Source organism: Canis aureus, chromosome 30 (assembly GCF_053574225.1).
Source record: "Canis aureus isolate CA01 chromosome 30, VMU_Caureus_v.1.0, whole genome shotgun sequence".
Lineage (NCBI taxonomy): Eukaryota > Metazoa > Chordata > Mammalia > Carnivora > Canidae > Canis > Canis aureus.
Window position 1 is genome coordinate 38,066,999 of NC_135640.1, and position 18,160 is coordinate 38,085,158.

Genomic DNA, 18,160 nt, shown 5'->3' on the forward strand with positions numbered 1-18,160 from the left:
AGGGAGGCAGAACATGAGAGACTCCTAACTGGGAAACAAACTAGGAGTGGTGGAAGGGGAGGTGGGCGGGGGGTGGGGGTGACTGGGTGACGGGCACTGAGGGGGGCACTTGATGGGATGAGCACTGGGTGTTATTCTATATGTTGGCAAACTGAACACCAATAAAAATAAATTTATATATATAAAAAAAGACGGCTTCAATTTCTATCATCAGGGCATGTGTTTCACATGTTTCACATGCACCGTGCACAAGGCTTCTGGCACTCAGCAAAGGGAGGGCAGGGTGTCGTTACCCCACCTCCAAACACCGTCAAGAACAGTAAGTAGACTGAATCTAGAAGATACCAGTACGTTGTCCACATCTGTAATATACAGGTGGGCGGGGGATGGGCTGGATGGGGGATGGGCAGTAAGGAGGGCCCTTGTGATGTGATGAAGCACTCAACTCAGCCCCTGAGACCATTACGGAGTATGTTGTATGTCAACTAGCTGGAATTTAAATAAAAATAAAATAAAAACAATAAAAATCTGTAATATACAAAGGATCCCATAATTTTAATAAAAGAAAAAGACACAAGCAGCATTTTTCAACTTCACCACTGTAAGATTTATTTTCACTGATACTTTTCAGTGTGTGTTTTTCTGTGGTAGTGAGGCTACCTCAGACCCATGATTCACATCATTCTAGAGACCACAGCCCGCCGCAGCCCAGCTGGTACCACCAATACAGTTAACCCGGCACCAGGGCCCAGAAAAGTCTGTGCAAAGAGCCTGCCTGGCAGATATTATTGAAAACCAATGAAATACACATTTCTTTTTGTTTCAGGTTGAGCAAATATAGAACTTTGTTACCTGATCAATTTTACCCATAAAAAAACCCTGAAAAATCCATAAAATCAGAACTTTTCACATATTAAGAATCACCAAGTCGGGATCCCTGGGTGGCGCAGCAGTTTAGCGCCTGCCTTTGGCCCAGGGCGCGATCCTGGAGACCCGGGATCGAATCCCACATCAGGCTCCCGGTGCATGGAGCCTGCTTCTCCCTCTGCCTGTGTCTCTGCCTCTCTCTCTCTCTCTCTCCCTCTGTGACTATCATAAATAAAAAAAAAAAAAAAAAAAAAAAGAATCACCAAGTCTATTTTCAGATAACACAAAACTATCACTAAAGAAACTACACGTACATATTACCAAAACCTGTTATCTGCAGCTTCGTAAAAATTTAACTACATTAGTGTAAAATATTCAAATTAAACAATACTCCCACCTAGTGGATAAAGAAAAGCATCTGGATTATTCCAGTTGTCCAGGGCACCACCATAAAAAAGGAACTAAAACTACAATGAATTTAAAATAAGTTTATTCTGTTTGAACACCTCCAAAGTACCCCCCTGAAAAAAAAGTAACCAACAAAACCATACTGCTGCTTCCCTTGAAGGAATGCATAGGTAATAACACACTTGATACAAAGCAATCTTTGGAATCATGTGTAAATGTTACTCTGAATCTCATTTGTTGTCATCAATTTCTTCAATATTTCTGTGCTCTGGGGAATATTCTGGAAGAAAAGAAAAAAATCGTCAGTACAGTGAGATGGAGAATTCAGTCAGAATCCCTACCCTGTCGGGACGTAAACAAAGAATGGCACCGGAAAAGGGACCAGGCCCTGCCCTGATTCTCCTCTTTCAGGAGGTAACACATCTGAGCATCTCAGCACCCCAAAGTGTTGAAGTAGATGAAACATCAAAGCCTGTCCTCCCCTTGCCCAAAACTCTCTGGTGGTGTCTCACAGCCTCCACGCCGCCGTCCCAGAGGTCCCAGACCTCTGGCGGGAAGCGACACTCCAGCCCAGCCTCTCTCCCACAGGAGCCCTCCCGCCCCTCTGAGCCCCTCTGAACCCAGTTCCGCACTCGCTCTCCTCAGAGGCGCTCTGCCCCTGCCCATTCCTGCACTCCCCGCTCCCTCCCCTCTGCCCACTTCTGCCCATGAGGATCCATCTTTCAGATCCAGCTCAACTGCCACCTCTCCTCATATGAACCTCACCCTGCTCTGGCAGGCATGCAACTGCGTGCTCTCCTCCATCTGGCAGGCACAGTAAGTGGCCTGCACCGCCTCCAGGCTGCGGTACTAAAATGGCTCTGGAGGCACTCAAGAAAATTCCATGTCACTGACTGCATGCCACCCTCAGATCAAGAGACTAGGAGTGAACTCAGGACGACCGTGTCTGCTCACGTTTGAGAGACAACTGCACTCTTCAAATGGCCACTGCACCCTCCGCAAATAATTGTTTCCAGGGAGAAATGAATAGATTAAAAGGAGTTATCTCTAAGCCCTCTTCAAACAATATTCCTAGGGACTGGGTGGCTCAGCAGTTGAGCATCTGCCTTCAGCTCAGGGCGTGATCCCGGGCCCAGGGATCAAGTCCTGCATTGGGCTCCCCGCAGGGAGCCTGCCTCTCCCTCTACCTGCCTCTCTGCCTCTCACGAATGAATGATATTTTTAAAAAAAGAAAAATAAATAAAAGGAATACTCCTAAAAGACTAAAGTGGACTTAAACTCCACATGATGATTTACAATTCTCCCAACAAGTGCCAGTGCTTCTGGGGCACCTGCGTGCGGAGCACCGCGCCACACCAGGAACAAAACAGCCACAGGCCCTGCTCTCACGATGCAGTGGGAAGAGCCAGACCGTGAGCCACAGAAGCAAACCAAACTATTAGCAAACCAAACATACTCTGAAAGCAACGCTAACTATAAAATAACTCAATTTGTCAGAAAGATTATCCATGACTCCAGCTAATTTGAAATTATGCTTGAATTATACAACCTTAGTTTTAATTTTTACTAATTCAACAAATGGCTGGGCATGCATTCCCCTATATGCCAGGTACATGATGACCTGGGGATACCAAAATGGAAAAAGGCGGTTCCATCCCCCGGAGCTGATCATCTAGCAAGCAAACAAATTTAATGAGGTCTGTGAAACAAGCTAAGTCCAACAGACCTTGCCAGAAAAGGTGTCTTAACACCAATGGCCATTCCAGACTAAAAGAGGACTCCCTCTGGGGAACGCTGGTGTAGTCTCTTCCCTGTACAAGACAAGTTCTCACCCAGGATCCATGCACTTTCAGAAAGTCTCTTAGGGAAAGGACGGGAGTTCCTAACTATCTGGAAGTACAGGCAAAACTTCTTGTGTACATGTCTCAATATGAATTTTTCTGGGGAAAGAGCTCACGGACACATACAAATGGACAGAAGGAAACAGGTTTATCTCGCCTTCACACAGCCAGTCCCATGCAAAATTAAGTGAATAATTGTTCATAATTTGATCCATGCTGTGCTCAAAAATGCCTTCTTAAGTATTACAACCTTCCAAATGAATTAGTTACAGAAACTTCCTAAACAGTCAAAGCATCTTTCTACAGAGCCGTCTGGGATTTATATCAATGCACTGCACTGATCTACCATGAAAAAGCATGAACAAAACATTTCTCCAGTTACAGAAGTATATATAAAAGAGAGGGTGACAATCTAATTCAAAGTGCCAGACCAGAACGCTTTAAGAAAAAAAGATCTCTAAGTGTTGCTTAACTTTTAAATCGGTACCATAAATTTACCATTTGTTATTAAATTCATTCTAACTCAGCTGTTAGTCAATGAGCTGAAACCTTACCTTAACCAAACCTTTCAAGCTTCTGGAAGAAAGGATAGGCCTGAAAGCTTCCACTGTGATCAGGTCTAACTTCATCACATCAGTGTAACACAAGTACAGAACTGCAGGGATCTTCCACACTTGGCAGTAACTCAGAACTAAGTAACACAAAGAAAAGCCCACTTCAGTCTTTACTAGGTGATTTTAAACTAAACACCTCTAAACAATAAAGGATACTTTTAAAATCAGTTGTCTCTGTTGCCTCCTTCAAAGTGTTCCCTGATATATCAAACCATTTATAAATGCGTATTTTCTTTCAAAGCCAATTTATTTTCCCTAAGTAATTTCTCGCTCTGAAAATATTATTTTGCATTTCCTGAATATACTGAGACACAGCTTAAGTAAGTACAAGATTAAAACTTTACTGAATATAATAATATAAATTAGCCATTTATTCCAATAAACAACATTTAAGGGGAAAAAATACTTATTAACAAATAACAATTATATAACATATTAGCTATCAAAAAGTAAGTGACAATTTCATTTCGATGTGATGCTAGAGGATAATTAGCAACAGGAATAAAAAAATAGTAAAGAAACTATCAAGATTCAGTAACTTATTTTGACAATGAAAACATATTTTATCCACTTTTCATGCACCAATGATTTACATTTAACATTGGCTCACATGATTAGTTATCACAAATCAAAAAGAACCAGTGCAACTCTCCAACCTAACCGTTAAGAACTCTGCCCTAGGGCAGCCCAGGTGGCTCAGCGGTTAAGTGGTTAAATGCCTGCCTTGACTCAGGGCGTGATCCTGGTCCAAGGATTAAGTCCTGCATTGGGCTCCCTGCATGGAGCCTGCTCCTCCCTCTGCCTGTGTCTCTGCCTCTCTGTGTCTCTCATGAATAAATAAATAAAAATCTAAAAAAAAAAAAAGAACCCTGACCTACTCTCACATCATAACTGTGTGTCTGAACAATGTTAAAACTCAAACCAGAGGCACCTGGGTGGCTCAGTGGTTGAGAATCGGCCTTTGGCTCAGGTCCTGATCCTGGGATCCCAGAATCGAGTCCCACATCGGGCTCCCCACAGGGAACCTCCTTCTCCCTCTGCCTGTGTCTCAGTCTCTCTCTGTCTCTCTCATGAATAAATAAATAAAATCTTTTAAAAAAACAAAAAAAAAAACCTCAAACCAAACACAACATACTAGGAACAATAGACATTAAAGATTAATAGCAATACACTGGTATCAATCATCATGAATGAACTACCTTAAAAAGACCTTAATAGTCAAAGTAATAACCAATAACCAACAAAGCAACAAGATATAATGTAAATGTTGCAAATTTTGATACCACCTGCTGCAGGAAGATCATGTACAATATTTGGTTGTTCAAGCAGTGGACAGCATGGAGGCTCTTTGAAATTCTGTGTTTTTAGGGCTTTCAGGAAAGGAGAATGAAGGCTGCTGGTAGATTCTGAAGTTTTATAGTCAGTAACATGTCGACACGTGAGAATAATTACTTGCATATTCTTCTTTGGACAAGAACCAAAGACCTAAGGCAAAATTGACCTCAAATTAAAACATACACATAATTCTGTTACAGAATAGAAACATTCCTCTAGCTCTTTACCTAACACCATTCACAGCAGTATCCAGGTGGAGGTGTCCAATGAAAAACAGAACACAGGCTTTGCTGTCCCCTCACCGGGGTTTGATCTTGGTTTTGTCACCTTCCAGTATGGTGACCTTTCTAAGTCACATTCCTCAGCTGAGGACAATACTACCCACCTAAGCAGTAGTCCTGTGATAACACCAGGACTGGCTTCTAGGGTAAACCAGCTGCTTGATGAAGAGACCTATTCTAGTACAGATTATTTCTTAGAACACTGCTTCACTCTCAAGCACATTCAGACCAGCAGTGTATTGGCAAAATGAAGTGATCCCCCCTTCCCTAATCCATGTACTCATGTGTTCAAGAACACTTTAATGAAGATGCTTCTAAGCCGCAAAGTATATTCATAATGGTGTTGTATCAGTGCCTTAATTCTTAAATGCACTTTTAAAGTTATTTCACTTATAGGCAAGTTTCAATCACTCTAGACCTTTATTTCCTCCTAAGTGTGTATTTCATGAAGTTCCAAGGACCCTTTTCAGCTTTTAAAATCTATGGTGATGTAAACAAAAAAAAGCTTTTTTTTTTTCTTTTTTTTTTTTTTTTAAGAAAAAAGTAGACTTTAGGCCATTCCACCTTGTTGGGAAGTATTTTATGAAAAGAAGAAAAAGAAGAAAAAGAAGAAAAGAAGGGCTGTTTCCAGTAACAACAGAACTAAAGATTTTACACATCATTAATGATTTGTAAGACTAATTTCATTAGCTCACAGCTTTGTAAATAAACACAAAATAGTTAACTTCAGCAGGTACATCCCATCTAAAAAATACAACATTACTCACAAGCCCTAATTTATCATTCTCCCTACAACACCTATAGTCTGAATCCACACTTGACCATTCCGTTAGACTGTATGTGGTATTGAGGATTTTGTGGCTGATAGAAACCAAACAGCAAGGGAAACAAAGAGTGTCCCTAAGGAAAAAAAAATACTGATTAAAAAGTTTTTAAAGTCTGGAAGAGAAAACTTGTCCCAGAGTACAAAAATAACAGTTTTGATGGAACAGTCATCCTACTTAAAATAAAAAACACAAATTAACAAAGCAGTTTCCTCCTCTTCTGAGAACTCAGGAAAGCTATGGACTCTCCTCAGAAAAATAGACACCACTACATAACACAAAATCACATGTGATTGTGAAAAGGATCACAGACCTTCTTGAATAATTCCTCATTTAATAAAGCGTATTTAGTAACTTTTTAAAAATGTTTTCAAGTATGCCAATCTGGTTTAAAACAAGTGTACGCCAAATATTTTATTTCCAGTGAATTTAATTTTAATACCTAAGAAATATACCTAAACTTTAAGCTGAAATGTTGCTGAGATATACATATATAAGACCTACTTCATTTATAAATAATACGCATCTGCCAAAATTATGATTATTCTCTAAAACTCCTAAATTCTTCACTGAAAAGTATGTTTTATTGGGCATGTAACAAGCACAGTTTTCCCATAAAATGAAGACTCAATTAAACCATCCTAAGACAAACTGATGTAATATTTTGGAATTTGGAACAAGTAGCAGCTCTGTGCCAACCCTCTGAATCCAGCTCCCGTCTGTTTCCTGCCTCAAAGCCCAGAGTCATCCCCAGCCCACATCTCTCCAGCCCACATCTCTCTAGCCTATACTCCCAGTGCGCATCTCTCCAGCCTATATCCCCAGCCCACATCCCCAGCCCACATCTTTCCAGCCTGCATCTCTCCAGCCTCCATCCCCAGCCTGCATCTCTCCAGCCTGTACCCCCAGTGCCCATCTCTCCAGTTTGTATCCCCAGCACACATCCCCAGCCAGCATCTCTCCAGTCCACATTTCCCACCAGACTGCATGGTCAAGCCACCAGTCCACATTGTCAGGCCATTTTGCACCACTAGCCATGCCCTTGTTCTGTTTCATGTGAGTAGCCTGTTTTTCTTTCAAATGTAACAATACGGTAGATAGGAAGAATTCAACTGTTTTAGGCTTCTATGACCTAAGTCTTTAGCACATTGATTAATTTGTTAAATCTGTTTCTATTCTTGATATTCTGTAACAAATTACTACAATATTTTTAAGAAAAAAACAAAGACTTTCCCGCTTCCATATTTGACTGTGTAGGCTCAAGTGTTAAGATACCAAACCCTTAAAAAAAAAGCAGCCCACCAGTCTTCATTCCCTTCTTACCTTTTCTAGCCACTGATACTGCTGATCTTCAGCAACGTAGCAATTGCACTGACAGAGGACAACCTAGAAAATCATATTCCAAGTTTTTTGTCAGGTCAAATGAATTTTATACATACTCCACGTTACCACCATATACATATCATTTGAATTCTAAAATAAACTTTAGATAACATTTGTTTTCTGAATTTGCTGTTGGCTTATTTCTTTATTTTTAAAATTTAAACATGAAGCCACTACTGGCAGTTAACAGGAGAACGAAGTACACAGGAATGGAGTGACCACAAGAGTTTGCATAGGAGGCACTTAAGATACTACCAGTAAAAGCTACCAGAGTCTTCTTTATGACACAGGAATGATACCAGGCCTGCTGCCCTTCTGGGTGTCATACACTGTGAAGACCAAATGCAAAATAAACATAAATACTGTAAAACTAAGTATTACACAAATGCTAGTGAATGCCAGTCTGACAGCAACTCAGTCCAAATGGCATTCTAAAATGGTACTGATGCCTGTGAAGATAGTATTATTTTAGAAACCAAGTTCCAACCTATATGCTCAAAATGAAATAATCTGTAATGCCACAATGCCATTAAAGGATGGATTCCTGATTATCAATGCTCCTGGAATGATACTACCCAGAGAACTCAATGTCTTCTACTAAAACACTGCCAGAAATGCTAACAATTACCCAAGGGGATCACAGAAGGGAAAAAAGGTACACGGGTGTGGGGGGAAAAGAAAAAGACTAGATATGTAAAGACTACACAAGCAGGTTCTGCATAATCAAAACATACCTAATAAATGGTACTAGATGAGGTGACCAAAATTCCTTACTGGACCTTCACAATCTATTCTAAAGTGCAACCTTTCCAATTAAAGACCAGATCAAAAACATGCTTAGTTTCATTATTATTTCCTATAAATGCTGGATGTATATAAAAATCCTTATGGAAACTTAAGTAACTTTGGATTACATGTTAAAAACAAACTGAAAAAAATAAAATAAAAAAAAATAAAAAATAAAAACTGTAAGTATTACAAAATAAGACCGTAGAGTTTACAAGGCTAATATTTGGTCCTTACCTAGTTAAAATAAGCCAACTTATAACATTAGGGAATTAGTGGCTTCTTCCATCGTTTGAACCCCTGCCCTGGCCCTTGTTCAAGTGCTCAGCAAGTACAGAATAGTTCTCTGTCAGACAAGCAGATGGAGAGACACGTCACCTGCCAGGTCACCTCATCTGCCTGACTCTCACATCACCCACTATGTTGTGTTCTCTGAATGGACCCAAGATTAAGATTCGAATGCACAGGACACAAGGAAATCACTCAGCACTGGCTATGGAATGACTCTTCGGACTTAAAAATCAGGACAAATGAGGTAGGGTAAAAGCTCAACTGTCAAGAGAATTATGCTTAGAATGCACAGAGCATTCTTTTGTTCAACAAACATTAACTGAGTTTCTAGGACGTACCAGGCATTTGCTAAATACTGGGCATACCGAACTTCCAGCTTTCACAGAGCGAACACATTTTTGCACAGAGTTACCACGTGAAATAATTTTTTGAATGACAGCAAAATTTGAATGTCCACAATCTATGGCTTTTTTCTAACAAAGTTCTATCAGAACTTCCTAGGAGCTTTACCAACACTGTGTATGCCATGTTAATATTTATACAAATAATACAGGGCACTAGCACTGCCTACAGGCAGAATTCCTCAGCCCAAAAGCAGATATACAGGAACATGAAATTCAAACGAACACATGAATGACGCCTAAATGGCTCTCCCTGAAGCATCCAAGTCCCACATACCGAGGGATTCGATTTTAGATGATAAAACATACAGAAGGACTTTGCAGGGGACAGATGTGTAGTGTCTGTTGTTCTACACCATTCATTCCAGAGTTTAGCACAACCAACTTCTTCCCAGGCTCCTGAGTTCATAACAAATGATGACAAAAATGCTGTGAAAAACAATTCACATAAGTTAGTGCCTGGTTCTGCAAGTTGCATGTTCTATAACCAAAAATAATTTCAAGTTATTCTAGGAGAGTCTGTAAGACCACTGACCTTACAGCACCACTTAGCAGAAAAGGAAACTGAGGCCTCAAGAAATTAAAGGCCATGCCCTAAGTACAGATGGTTTCAGAGGAGGACCTGACAACACAGATTTACTGACATGCTTTACCACACTTTCATGAAGTTTACACTGGGCTGGAAAATTTTAGGAGGTAGAACTTCATATAAACGAGTCAGTAGTTACTTACCAGGTACTTACTATGTCCTGCAAGCACTAGGGCTACCTGACCGGGGAAAAGATCTACTTCACCAGAGATCCCAAATGCCCACCCCCAGAGCCTGTGAAATGACAGGCTGTACATTTTAGCTGTAAAATGACAAAGGTTTGTGCACTTGCACGTGTACACTGTTCAGCTGAGCTCTGCACTGTTCTGACATTAATCTATCAAATGGAGTCAGTCATGTATGTGCAGACCTTCACACTGAAGTGTTCAAAAACGTTAGAGACCATCACTGTTATTTTTAGAGCTCTCATCATGTTCTCAAAGGAGCCTGTTAATTCAAGACCATTTAAGAACCATGGCTCGAAGGGGGCCATGTACACACGCCCCCCCTCTGTCCCTTGAAGTCTGGCCCAAACAGGCCCAGAAGCCGGAGGAAACGTGGATACGGGAACAAACCGTAAACCCAGTTCCCAGGATTTACAACTTCCTGAACCAAAGAACACTTTCTTTAAATCTTATTTTTTAGGTTTATTAAAAAGATGGTATCACATGAGGAGGCACAGATATTACTCAAAGTTTACTCAAAAACTGTAGCCTTTTCTAAGTCAATTTTCTGCTTTAACTTTTTCTAAAAAAAGTAACAGACGTTTGAAATATTTTATGATGTAAAGAAATAAGTAACTTTGGATTGTGTTCTTTTTTTTTCCTTTTTAAGTTTTTTATTTAAATTCAATTTAGTTGGGGAATCCCTGGGTGGCTCAGCGGTTTAGCACCGCCTGCAGCCCAGGGCATGATCCTGGAGACCCAGGGTTGAGTCCCACTTCGGGCTCCCGGCATGGAGCCTCCTTCTCCCTCTGCTTGTGTCTCTGCCTCTCTCTCTCTATCATGAATAAATAAAATCTTTTTTAAAAAATAAATAAAATAAATTCAATTTAGTTAACATATACTGTATTATTAGTTTCAGGGGTAGAGGTCAGTGATTCATCAGCAGCACAGAACACGCAGTGCTCATCACATCAAGCATCCTCCTTAATGCTCACCACCCAGTCACCCCATCCCTCCCACCCACCTCTCACAGCTTTTGTTCTTTCAACAGAAGTCCAATCTAACACACGTCTACTCACCTACTGCATTATTTCCTATAGCAATGATGAACTTGGAGCAAGGATATTTTTCCAGCAGAGAAACTTCCAAAGATGTTTTTGTCTGTCTTCGAAAGAGCCGCACCTCCCTAACACAAGAAACAAAAGACAAAAAAAAAAAAAACAAAGCAACTTAGATCCAATTAGTGCTCTATTATGAGAGAAAGGACACTAGAGGCATGACTTTGTAATAAACAATAAGCAGCCTTTAATTTCAGAAAGAATGTAATTATCACCTAAGGAAACAACAGATTCGGGCAACGCTATTCCCGTCTGAATGCAAAGTTCATGGAGGACTCCACAAGCGAGGTCCACACGACTCACTGAACCATCTTAGCATCCCCGAAAGGTGGGACAGGTGGGTACAGCGGGCAGTAAGCAACAGCAAGTGCGGGGCAGCCCGGGTGGGGCTCAGCGGTTTAGCGCCGCCTTCAGCCCAGGGCCTGATCCTAGAGACCCGGGATGGAGTCCACGTCGGGCTCCCTGCTTGGAGCTGCTTCTCCCTGTGTCGCTGCCTCTCTCTCTGTGTGTCTCTCATGAATAAGTAAATAAAATCTTAAAAAAAAAAAAAAAAAAGAAAGAAAGAAAGAGCAAACACCTCCTTTCTACCAGCCAAATACTGAACTTGCTTGCACCTGACCGCACCTCTAAAAGAACATCCATCGGGACGTCCAGGTGGCTCAGTGGTTGAGCACCTGCCTTCGGCCCAGGGTGTGATCCTGGAGACCCCGGGATCGAGTCCCACGTCGGGCTCCCTGCGTGGAGCCTGCTTCTCCCTCTGCCTGTGTCTCTGCCTCTCTCTCTGTGTCTCTCATGAATAAGTAAATAAAATCTTAAAAAAAAAAAAAAGAAAGAAAGAAAGAGCAAGCGCCTCCTTTCTAACAGCCAAATACTGAACTTGCACCTGACGGTGCCTCTAAAAGAACATCCATCGGGACGCCCAGGTGGCTCAGCAGTTGAGCACCTGCCTTCAGCCCAGGGCGTGATCCTGGGGACCCGGGATCGAGTCCCACGTCAGGCTCCCTGCGTGGAGCCTGCTTCTCCCTCTGCCTGTGTCTCTCATGAATAAATAAGTAAAATCTTTGAAAAATAAAATAAAGGAAGATGCATCTGCAGAGCGCAGGTAATGGGCACCCGGGTTAAGTGAGAGCCATGCAGAGCGTGGAACGCCTTCCATTGGGGTCCAGGAGCCTCAGCCGGGGTGAGGAGGAGGCGCTGCTCTCCCCGCGATGCGCGCACCAGGTCAGGCCTCCGACTTCCACGAAGTCGCTGTCCAACGTCCCGGTGGACACCCCCGGCCACGGGGTCGAAGACGTGAGTGTCCGGGGTCCTAACTGCACATTCGCACCAAGATGCCTGCAGCGTCCCGGGCGGCGCGTTCTGCCACACCTGCCCGACGCACGTGACCCGGCCGGGGTCAGGGGTCACCTACGGTCCTCTCCCACCGCCTCAGAGAGCGGGTCCACCTGCTACGGATCCCGACGCGGACGCTACGAGGCCGACGGCCACGCCCGCGACGGCCGCCCGGGAAGGGGGGGCCCGCGGCTCCGAGCCACCGACCCGGCCTCACCGCTTCCGCGCCAGCTGCCGCCGGACCTCCCTGTCCTCCGCCGTCTCCCTCCTGCCCTCCTCTTCCTCCTCCTGGTCCTCAGTCCCGGCTCGGCACGGCGCCTTCACCACCTCGCCGAAGAACGTGGCCGCCATGCCTCCCTCACCGCCTGCCGGCCGGGCCGCGGCGCCCCAGCACGGCGCATGCGCCCCGCCCCCCCCGGCCGGGCCTCGCCACGCCCCCCCGGGCGCGCACGCGCACCGGGCCGTAAGCCCGCGGGGACACCGAGAGGTGGGATGACTACGGGCTAGAGAGGCGAGCGGGTGGGGTGGGGGTGGGGGGATGGGGGGCGGGGCGTCCCTAACCCCGCAGGTGCCTCGGCGCGCGGCCCCTCCCGCCCCTCCCGGCCTCCAGCCGGTGTCCGCGCCCCTTCTTCGTTGCGGGATGCCGGGGGGGCGGGGGGGTGCGAGGGCGGGAAGAAACACAGCGCTTCGTGGTGGTATAAAATGCGACTTTTACTGCGGCAATAAGAATTTCACATTTCAAAAGCGGATGATTGTCAAGCCGATCCGGAAGAGTTCGTGAGAATGCAAAAATAGTTGTTTTTTTTTTTTTTAAAACGTGGCCGTTTCGATACAAAATTTATTTCCGCCTTCTCCTCGTTAATGAGCAAAGAATGCAGTTCTCGAATCGGCCTGTTCTTTAGAGCGCGCTGGGCGGCGGAGTGTGCGGGGCGGCGGCCGCGCCCGCCCGAGCCAAGGGCCGCGTCCAGAACTTCTGGCCGTGAAACGTAAAAATCCCTTCCCGTTGGCTTTGCACCGAAAACAGAGGACACTGTGCAGCACTGCGCCACACAGGGCAGCACCGCGCAGCACCGTGCAACACTGTGCAGCACCGTGCAACACCGTGCAGCACTGCGGAGCACCGTGCAAACACCGTGCAGCACTGCGCAACACTGTGCAACACTGCATCACTGCGCAAAACTGTGCAGCACTGCCCCGACCTGCCGAGTGCTCGTCTGGGGTCAGGCAGGGCTGCTTGAGGTATTCAGAAGAATCTCCGAAAGCTGCTACAAGTACCTTGCTTTGAGACGTGGAGAAATAGTATCAACAAGAACATTTACATTAAATCCGCCTTAGCGATTTTACATATTACTGCAAAATAAAGATTCGGGTTTTGAAGCAGAATTTGAACATGTAAGCATCAACAGTACATGACCAAATTGCTATCCGGTGAGAGCTTAGGAAACCTGGTGTGTAGCTAGCTGTTAGCAAGATTACCAGGGTGATGTTTCTAAGCTGCATGGAGACTCCTGGGTTATTTTCTATTTTATAGGATGCCTGAATTGCAGAATAAAAAGGATGTTTGGCTATCACGTTGTCTTAGTCCTTTTGTCGAGTAACTAACTTGTCATATTTATCAGTAAAATTTACCGCGATTTGATTTCACAATTACATTATGAAGAAATCATTTCTAGAAAGCTGATTAAAATTATGAGCAGGGTAATCATAATACATTTGGCCGTGATTTGAATTTTGTGTACACTTCAGAGTTTTACAATAATGTTAAGTTTTCAACAAATGCTATTTCATGCAGTTACAGTAAGTTTAGGCAAAGCACTTAAGGAAAAAAAAAAGGCAAAGTGATGTTCAATTTAAACACTATACCAGCAGAGATTCTGTTATGAAAGAAGGCTGGTGACATCTTCTGGAAATTAACCCCATCACAGAACACTGTAAATTCAAAACAAATTATTTGATTACACAGAAACTGACAAAATTTTGCATAAAAGAGTCTTAGCTGATATTTAAATATATTCATTTTATGGTATTTGTTGAGGATAGAACATCCCCAGTGAGAAATTTCTGTAAAATTAAGGGTAAATATGGGAGAGGAAATAGATTTAAACATTTCATTAGCAATCAAAAATCAAACCCCATGCGCCTAAAAATATTAGTTTATTAGGAATTCTTCCTTTCCTCACCTGTAGTAACAAGATACTGGTATCGGTATTTCAGATGAAAGTATATATTAACAGAGCAAAGGACACAGACTCTGTAGGTTAGAAATATTCCGGCTTATGCTAAGGGGAAGAAAAAAAAAAACGAAAACGACAAAACGCCTTTTTTTAAGCAGACATGCAACCACAAATTTCTCAAGTAATCTAGACACTTGGGTCTATCTGTATAACCAAAATATATGCATTACATTAGTCTTTTAATGAAAAAAGAATAGAAACTCTTAGGTTTCTATATTTTACTTTTTTGATTTACACATGCAAATCATATATTAATATTCACAGATAATTTTAAATGGGAAAACAACTTGCTTCTAACAATTCACTTTTTCAATAGCATGTTACTGTGTTAAAAAAAGATTTAACAGTGCATTCATTTAATCTGGCGATCTTAACTTCAACAAATACCTGTTAACAAATTAAACCTCATTGCAAAGAATTCTTTACAGTATCAAGATCAGATTTTCTAATCCTAGCAAAGGCCACAATGGAAGAGCCAATACATGCTGCCATAAGTTTGTTGTGATGAGACTGTAATTAATTTGCTAAAAGTGTTCATAAAGTACTAATTTTTAAGGTGCTATAGAGAAATGTAAGAGGATGTCACTGTTATCATCCAAAAATATGACTGTTTTGATCTTCATCTGTACCTTTTCTAACTGATTAAACCTAAGACCTTGCCTATCATGAGGCACGTTTCGGCATCTCCGTAAATGCTGTTATGTGCAAGTAAAAATGAGGAAAAGAAGTTGTGATAGTCACATTCATTGCCTTCATAGAAAAATATATATTCCCTGAATTACTCGTATCAAGAGGTCACCATTCAGTATGAATTCCAATATTATAGACAAAATAAGACATTAATGGGTTTTCACTAATTGCCTGTTTCCCACTCTACTTCAGAGCTCACTTATCACCATCCCCATCAATGAATCCCCGGGTCCTTCTAGTTTGCTTTTTGGCTTTTGAAGTTGTGAACTATAGGGATTGGGTCTTTAATATTTAAAGTATTTGCTTGGTCAAATAGGCTCAATGGCACTTCCTCTGGAAATGTGCCTACTTAGAGTTTTCCCTCTTACTTCTCAGTAATGACACCGTAGCCATGCTGGTCTGAATTTTTATTCTCTGATGCAGAACCCTCAAAATTAGCATTAGGTTGTGATGTTGACATTTTTTTTCAGTCCTTGAAGTTTTTGCTACAGACCCTGTGCATTTCCCATTATTTTCTTCCTCTAAGGAATCAAGAGCTTTCCTCAACGCCCTTCCTTTCTGGAAAGGAACAGCCTTAGGACAGGCCACTTGTCTCTTCTTTCCACCTCTGCACTACAGGCTTCAACATCTGTTCCCCCCTCAGATTCTCTGTAGTGGGTTCCTGTACAAAGACTCCCTGGAAGGAAGGCTTCCTCCCACTGTGACCTGCTGGGTTATGGCTTTTAGAAAATCCCTGGAAAAGGTGCCAACCAGGGATTAACTTTGGCGCTCAGAGCAGAATGCAACCGCCAGTTTTCTTGTGGCCCGATTGCTTTCAAATCCCACTTCCACATTTCCATGGTCACTATTATGCGGTTTCTTTCCAGGATCTGAACCGCCTTAAAAAAGGCATTTTGCTATTAGTGTCTTCTAGCTCTTTTTCACTGTCAGAATTTCTGGTTGTATCATCCTCTTTATAAACACTCAGTAATTTTTTCTTAGCCGCAGCAGAAGCATTTCGATGGGGCAGCTTTCTGCTGCTCTTCCTAATCCAGACATTTTCTGGTCCTGAAATCGTTTCCTTTAGATTACTCATTATTTTTATTTTATTTGCAGCCACAGCGGCACATCTGCGGAGAACTTTCTCAGGCACCATGTTTGCTTTCAGAGTCTCACTAGGCATTTGCACTGCAGCCTTCTGATTATGCATGCATGTTCTCATTTTTGTATTGGGTTCTCTGTCTCTAGGAACAGATTCTGAAAAATGAGTGAAAGTTCATGTAAATGCAAAAACCTTGTTAACACAAGATTTTACTACAATTCCTCAATAACACATTCCTAAATGGTAAATTTTAAAACTACTCACATTGCTAAATAAGTAAAAAAACTCAAGTGATTCTCATCAGTGAGTGATACTACATGTTCTTGACATTGAACCTCCTATTTCCTGATCAACAAAAGGAAGTCTCGGGTAGTTATGCCACCTGGTATACTTTCTAATCTGGAAGGACAACTGTCTCAACAGTATCAGGTTTGTGAGAATGTTCCTTGAGAATCATAAAGCACTAAATTCTTGGTATCATTTCAGATATTCTCTGTTGAACTACTTTAGGATATTCAACAGGAGTTCTGAGATAATTTTCCTAGAACCTCAAAGAGAAGGCAATGCCATTATGACTATGCGGACGCGGCATCAGCTCTGCTTCAAGAAGGTCCCTGAAGTTTTCATTCCATCAGCCTTTAGTCAAAACACACATGAAGCAGTAGATAAAAAGGAACTGCCTATTAGTTTATCTAAAATACGGTTTTAGTCCTAGATCCATTGTTCAAAACAAATTATTAAATCCTGGTTTCCTTACTATTCAAATATTTTCTGAGCTGGGTATATGCCAGGCATCGAGGGATCAGGATAAAGATTCTAAAACAAAGTCCACACATATTAACTTTACTTGCTGTAAAAACTAAAAGGTGGGGGGGGGGCGGTATGGAGCTTGAGAAACGCACTTCAAAAACCGAACAGTCATGGGGCAAGAAAGCTTCCATTGAGAAGTGTTATTGTTGCTGAGCTAGGAACCTTGGAGGGATCCACCAGACAAAGGACAGGACGAAAGCCACTAAGGAGAGGCAATTTTCCCAAGTGTGGCTTGGGATCCACGCTAGCTGTGCTGAGTGAGGAGCCACATGATGTGCCACATGACGATGCGCCCACCCCTCCACGTTTAACAGCTTAGGTGGGCTCGAATCATTTTTATTTCTGCCAATGTCTCAAAGCCAGATTTTCAAACTTCAAATACAGGATCAATTAATACGCTTCTAGGGCAAAAGTGCGGGTGTTCTCTGCTTTTTGAAAGTTCACATTAAGCTCTTCGCTTTTACAAAAGACCTACTTGGTTTTGCTAGCCACAAAAGAAATTGAAGAGCTTTTCCATTAAAAAAAAAAAAAAAAGGTGGGGGCAATATGGCATTTGGTGTTCGTTTTTCAGGGAGCCTCTACAGAGGCAGCACACACCTGAACAAAGAGCAGCCCACCAAGCTCCTCCCCCTGCCACCAGAGCTCTTGAACTATCTGAGCATCTGGGCTTCCTCCACTCTGATTTTGTGCATCCGTTAGTGAAGATGTGTCCTAAGGTATCAGAGCAACCAGAGAGGTGATTTTTCAGGGTCTGCAAATGCCTTCCAATTTTTTTTTCCATATACATTAATGGTAGTTGCATCTTTGCTTTATGCCATTTTGGCTTATGAAGTTTCACAGGAATGCCCTACTTCTAGGTAGCAGGCAAAACCTGTATTTCTTGATAAAAATGCACCTTTATCTGTTGGCAACCTAGCCTTGGGGACATTAAGTCAAACTATGTAAAATGGTTTTAAAGGTACACAAGCTGAGGGTTGGGAGGGGTGGGAGGTGGGTCTGTGGGACCCCACCTCGTTTGTAGACATTCAGCCATTGGTAAAAACAGGCTAAGGATAAGACCTCTCAGATACCCACACTCCACATCTGGACTCTGCCACTTGTGCCCTTTCAC

General features: G+C 42.6%; 2 protein-coding genes across 5 annotated transcripts in view; both read right to left on the bottom strand.

The window, feature by feature from the left end:
* Positions 1-1,340: 1,340 nt before the first annotated feature.
* On the bottom strand, positions 1,341-12,636 carry PSMG1 (proteasome assembly chaperone 1). 3 transcript variants are annotated; one of them, XM_077879223.1, is made up of 7 exons: positions 12,452-12,636; positions 10,864-10,970; positions 9,309-9,460; positions 7,494-7,556; positions 5,017-5,215; positions 3,671-3,807; positions 1,341-1,555 (listed from the first exon to the last, which is right to left on the bottom strand). In XM_077879223.1, the coding sequence occupies exons 1-7, from the start codon at positions 12,583-12,585 to the stop codon at positions 1,481-1,483; spliced, it is 867 nt and encodes a 288-aa protein (XP_077735349.1). In that variant the 5' UTR covers positions 12,586-12,636; the 3' UTR covers positions 1,341-1,480. The 3 variants fall into 3 exon arrangements, with proteins under 3 accessions (XP_077735349.1, XP_077735350.1, XP_077735351.1); XM_077879224.1 differs by having other exon boundaries at positions 12,442-12,574; XM_077879225.1 differs by lacking the exon at positions 12,452-12,636 and adding an exon at positions 12,121-12,245.
* Positions 12,637-12,924: 288 nt separating this feature from the next.
* The window catches only part of BRWD1 (bromodomain and WD repeat domain containing 1), a 120,243-nt gene continuing 115,007 nt past the window's right edge, over positions 12,925-18,160 (bottom strand). For both annotated transcript variants that reach the window (XM_077879221.1, XM_077879220.1), the window contains exon 42: positions 12,925-16,394. In XM_077879221.1, coding sequence (XP_077735347.1) covers positions 16,006-16,394 — 389 coding nt within the window. In that variant the 3' untranslated portion in view covers positions 12,925-16,005. The remainder of the gene's footprint in view (positions 16,395-18,160) is intronic.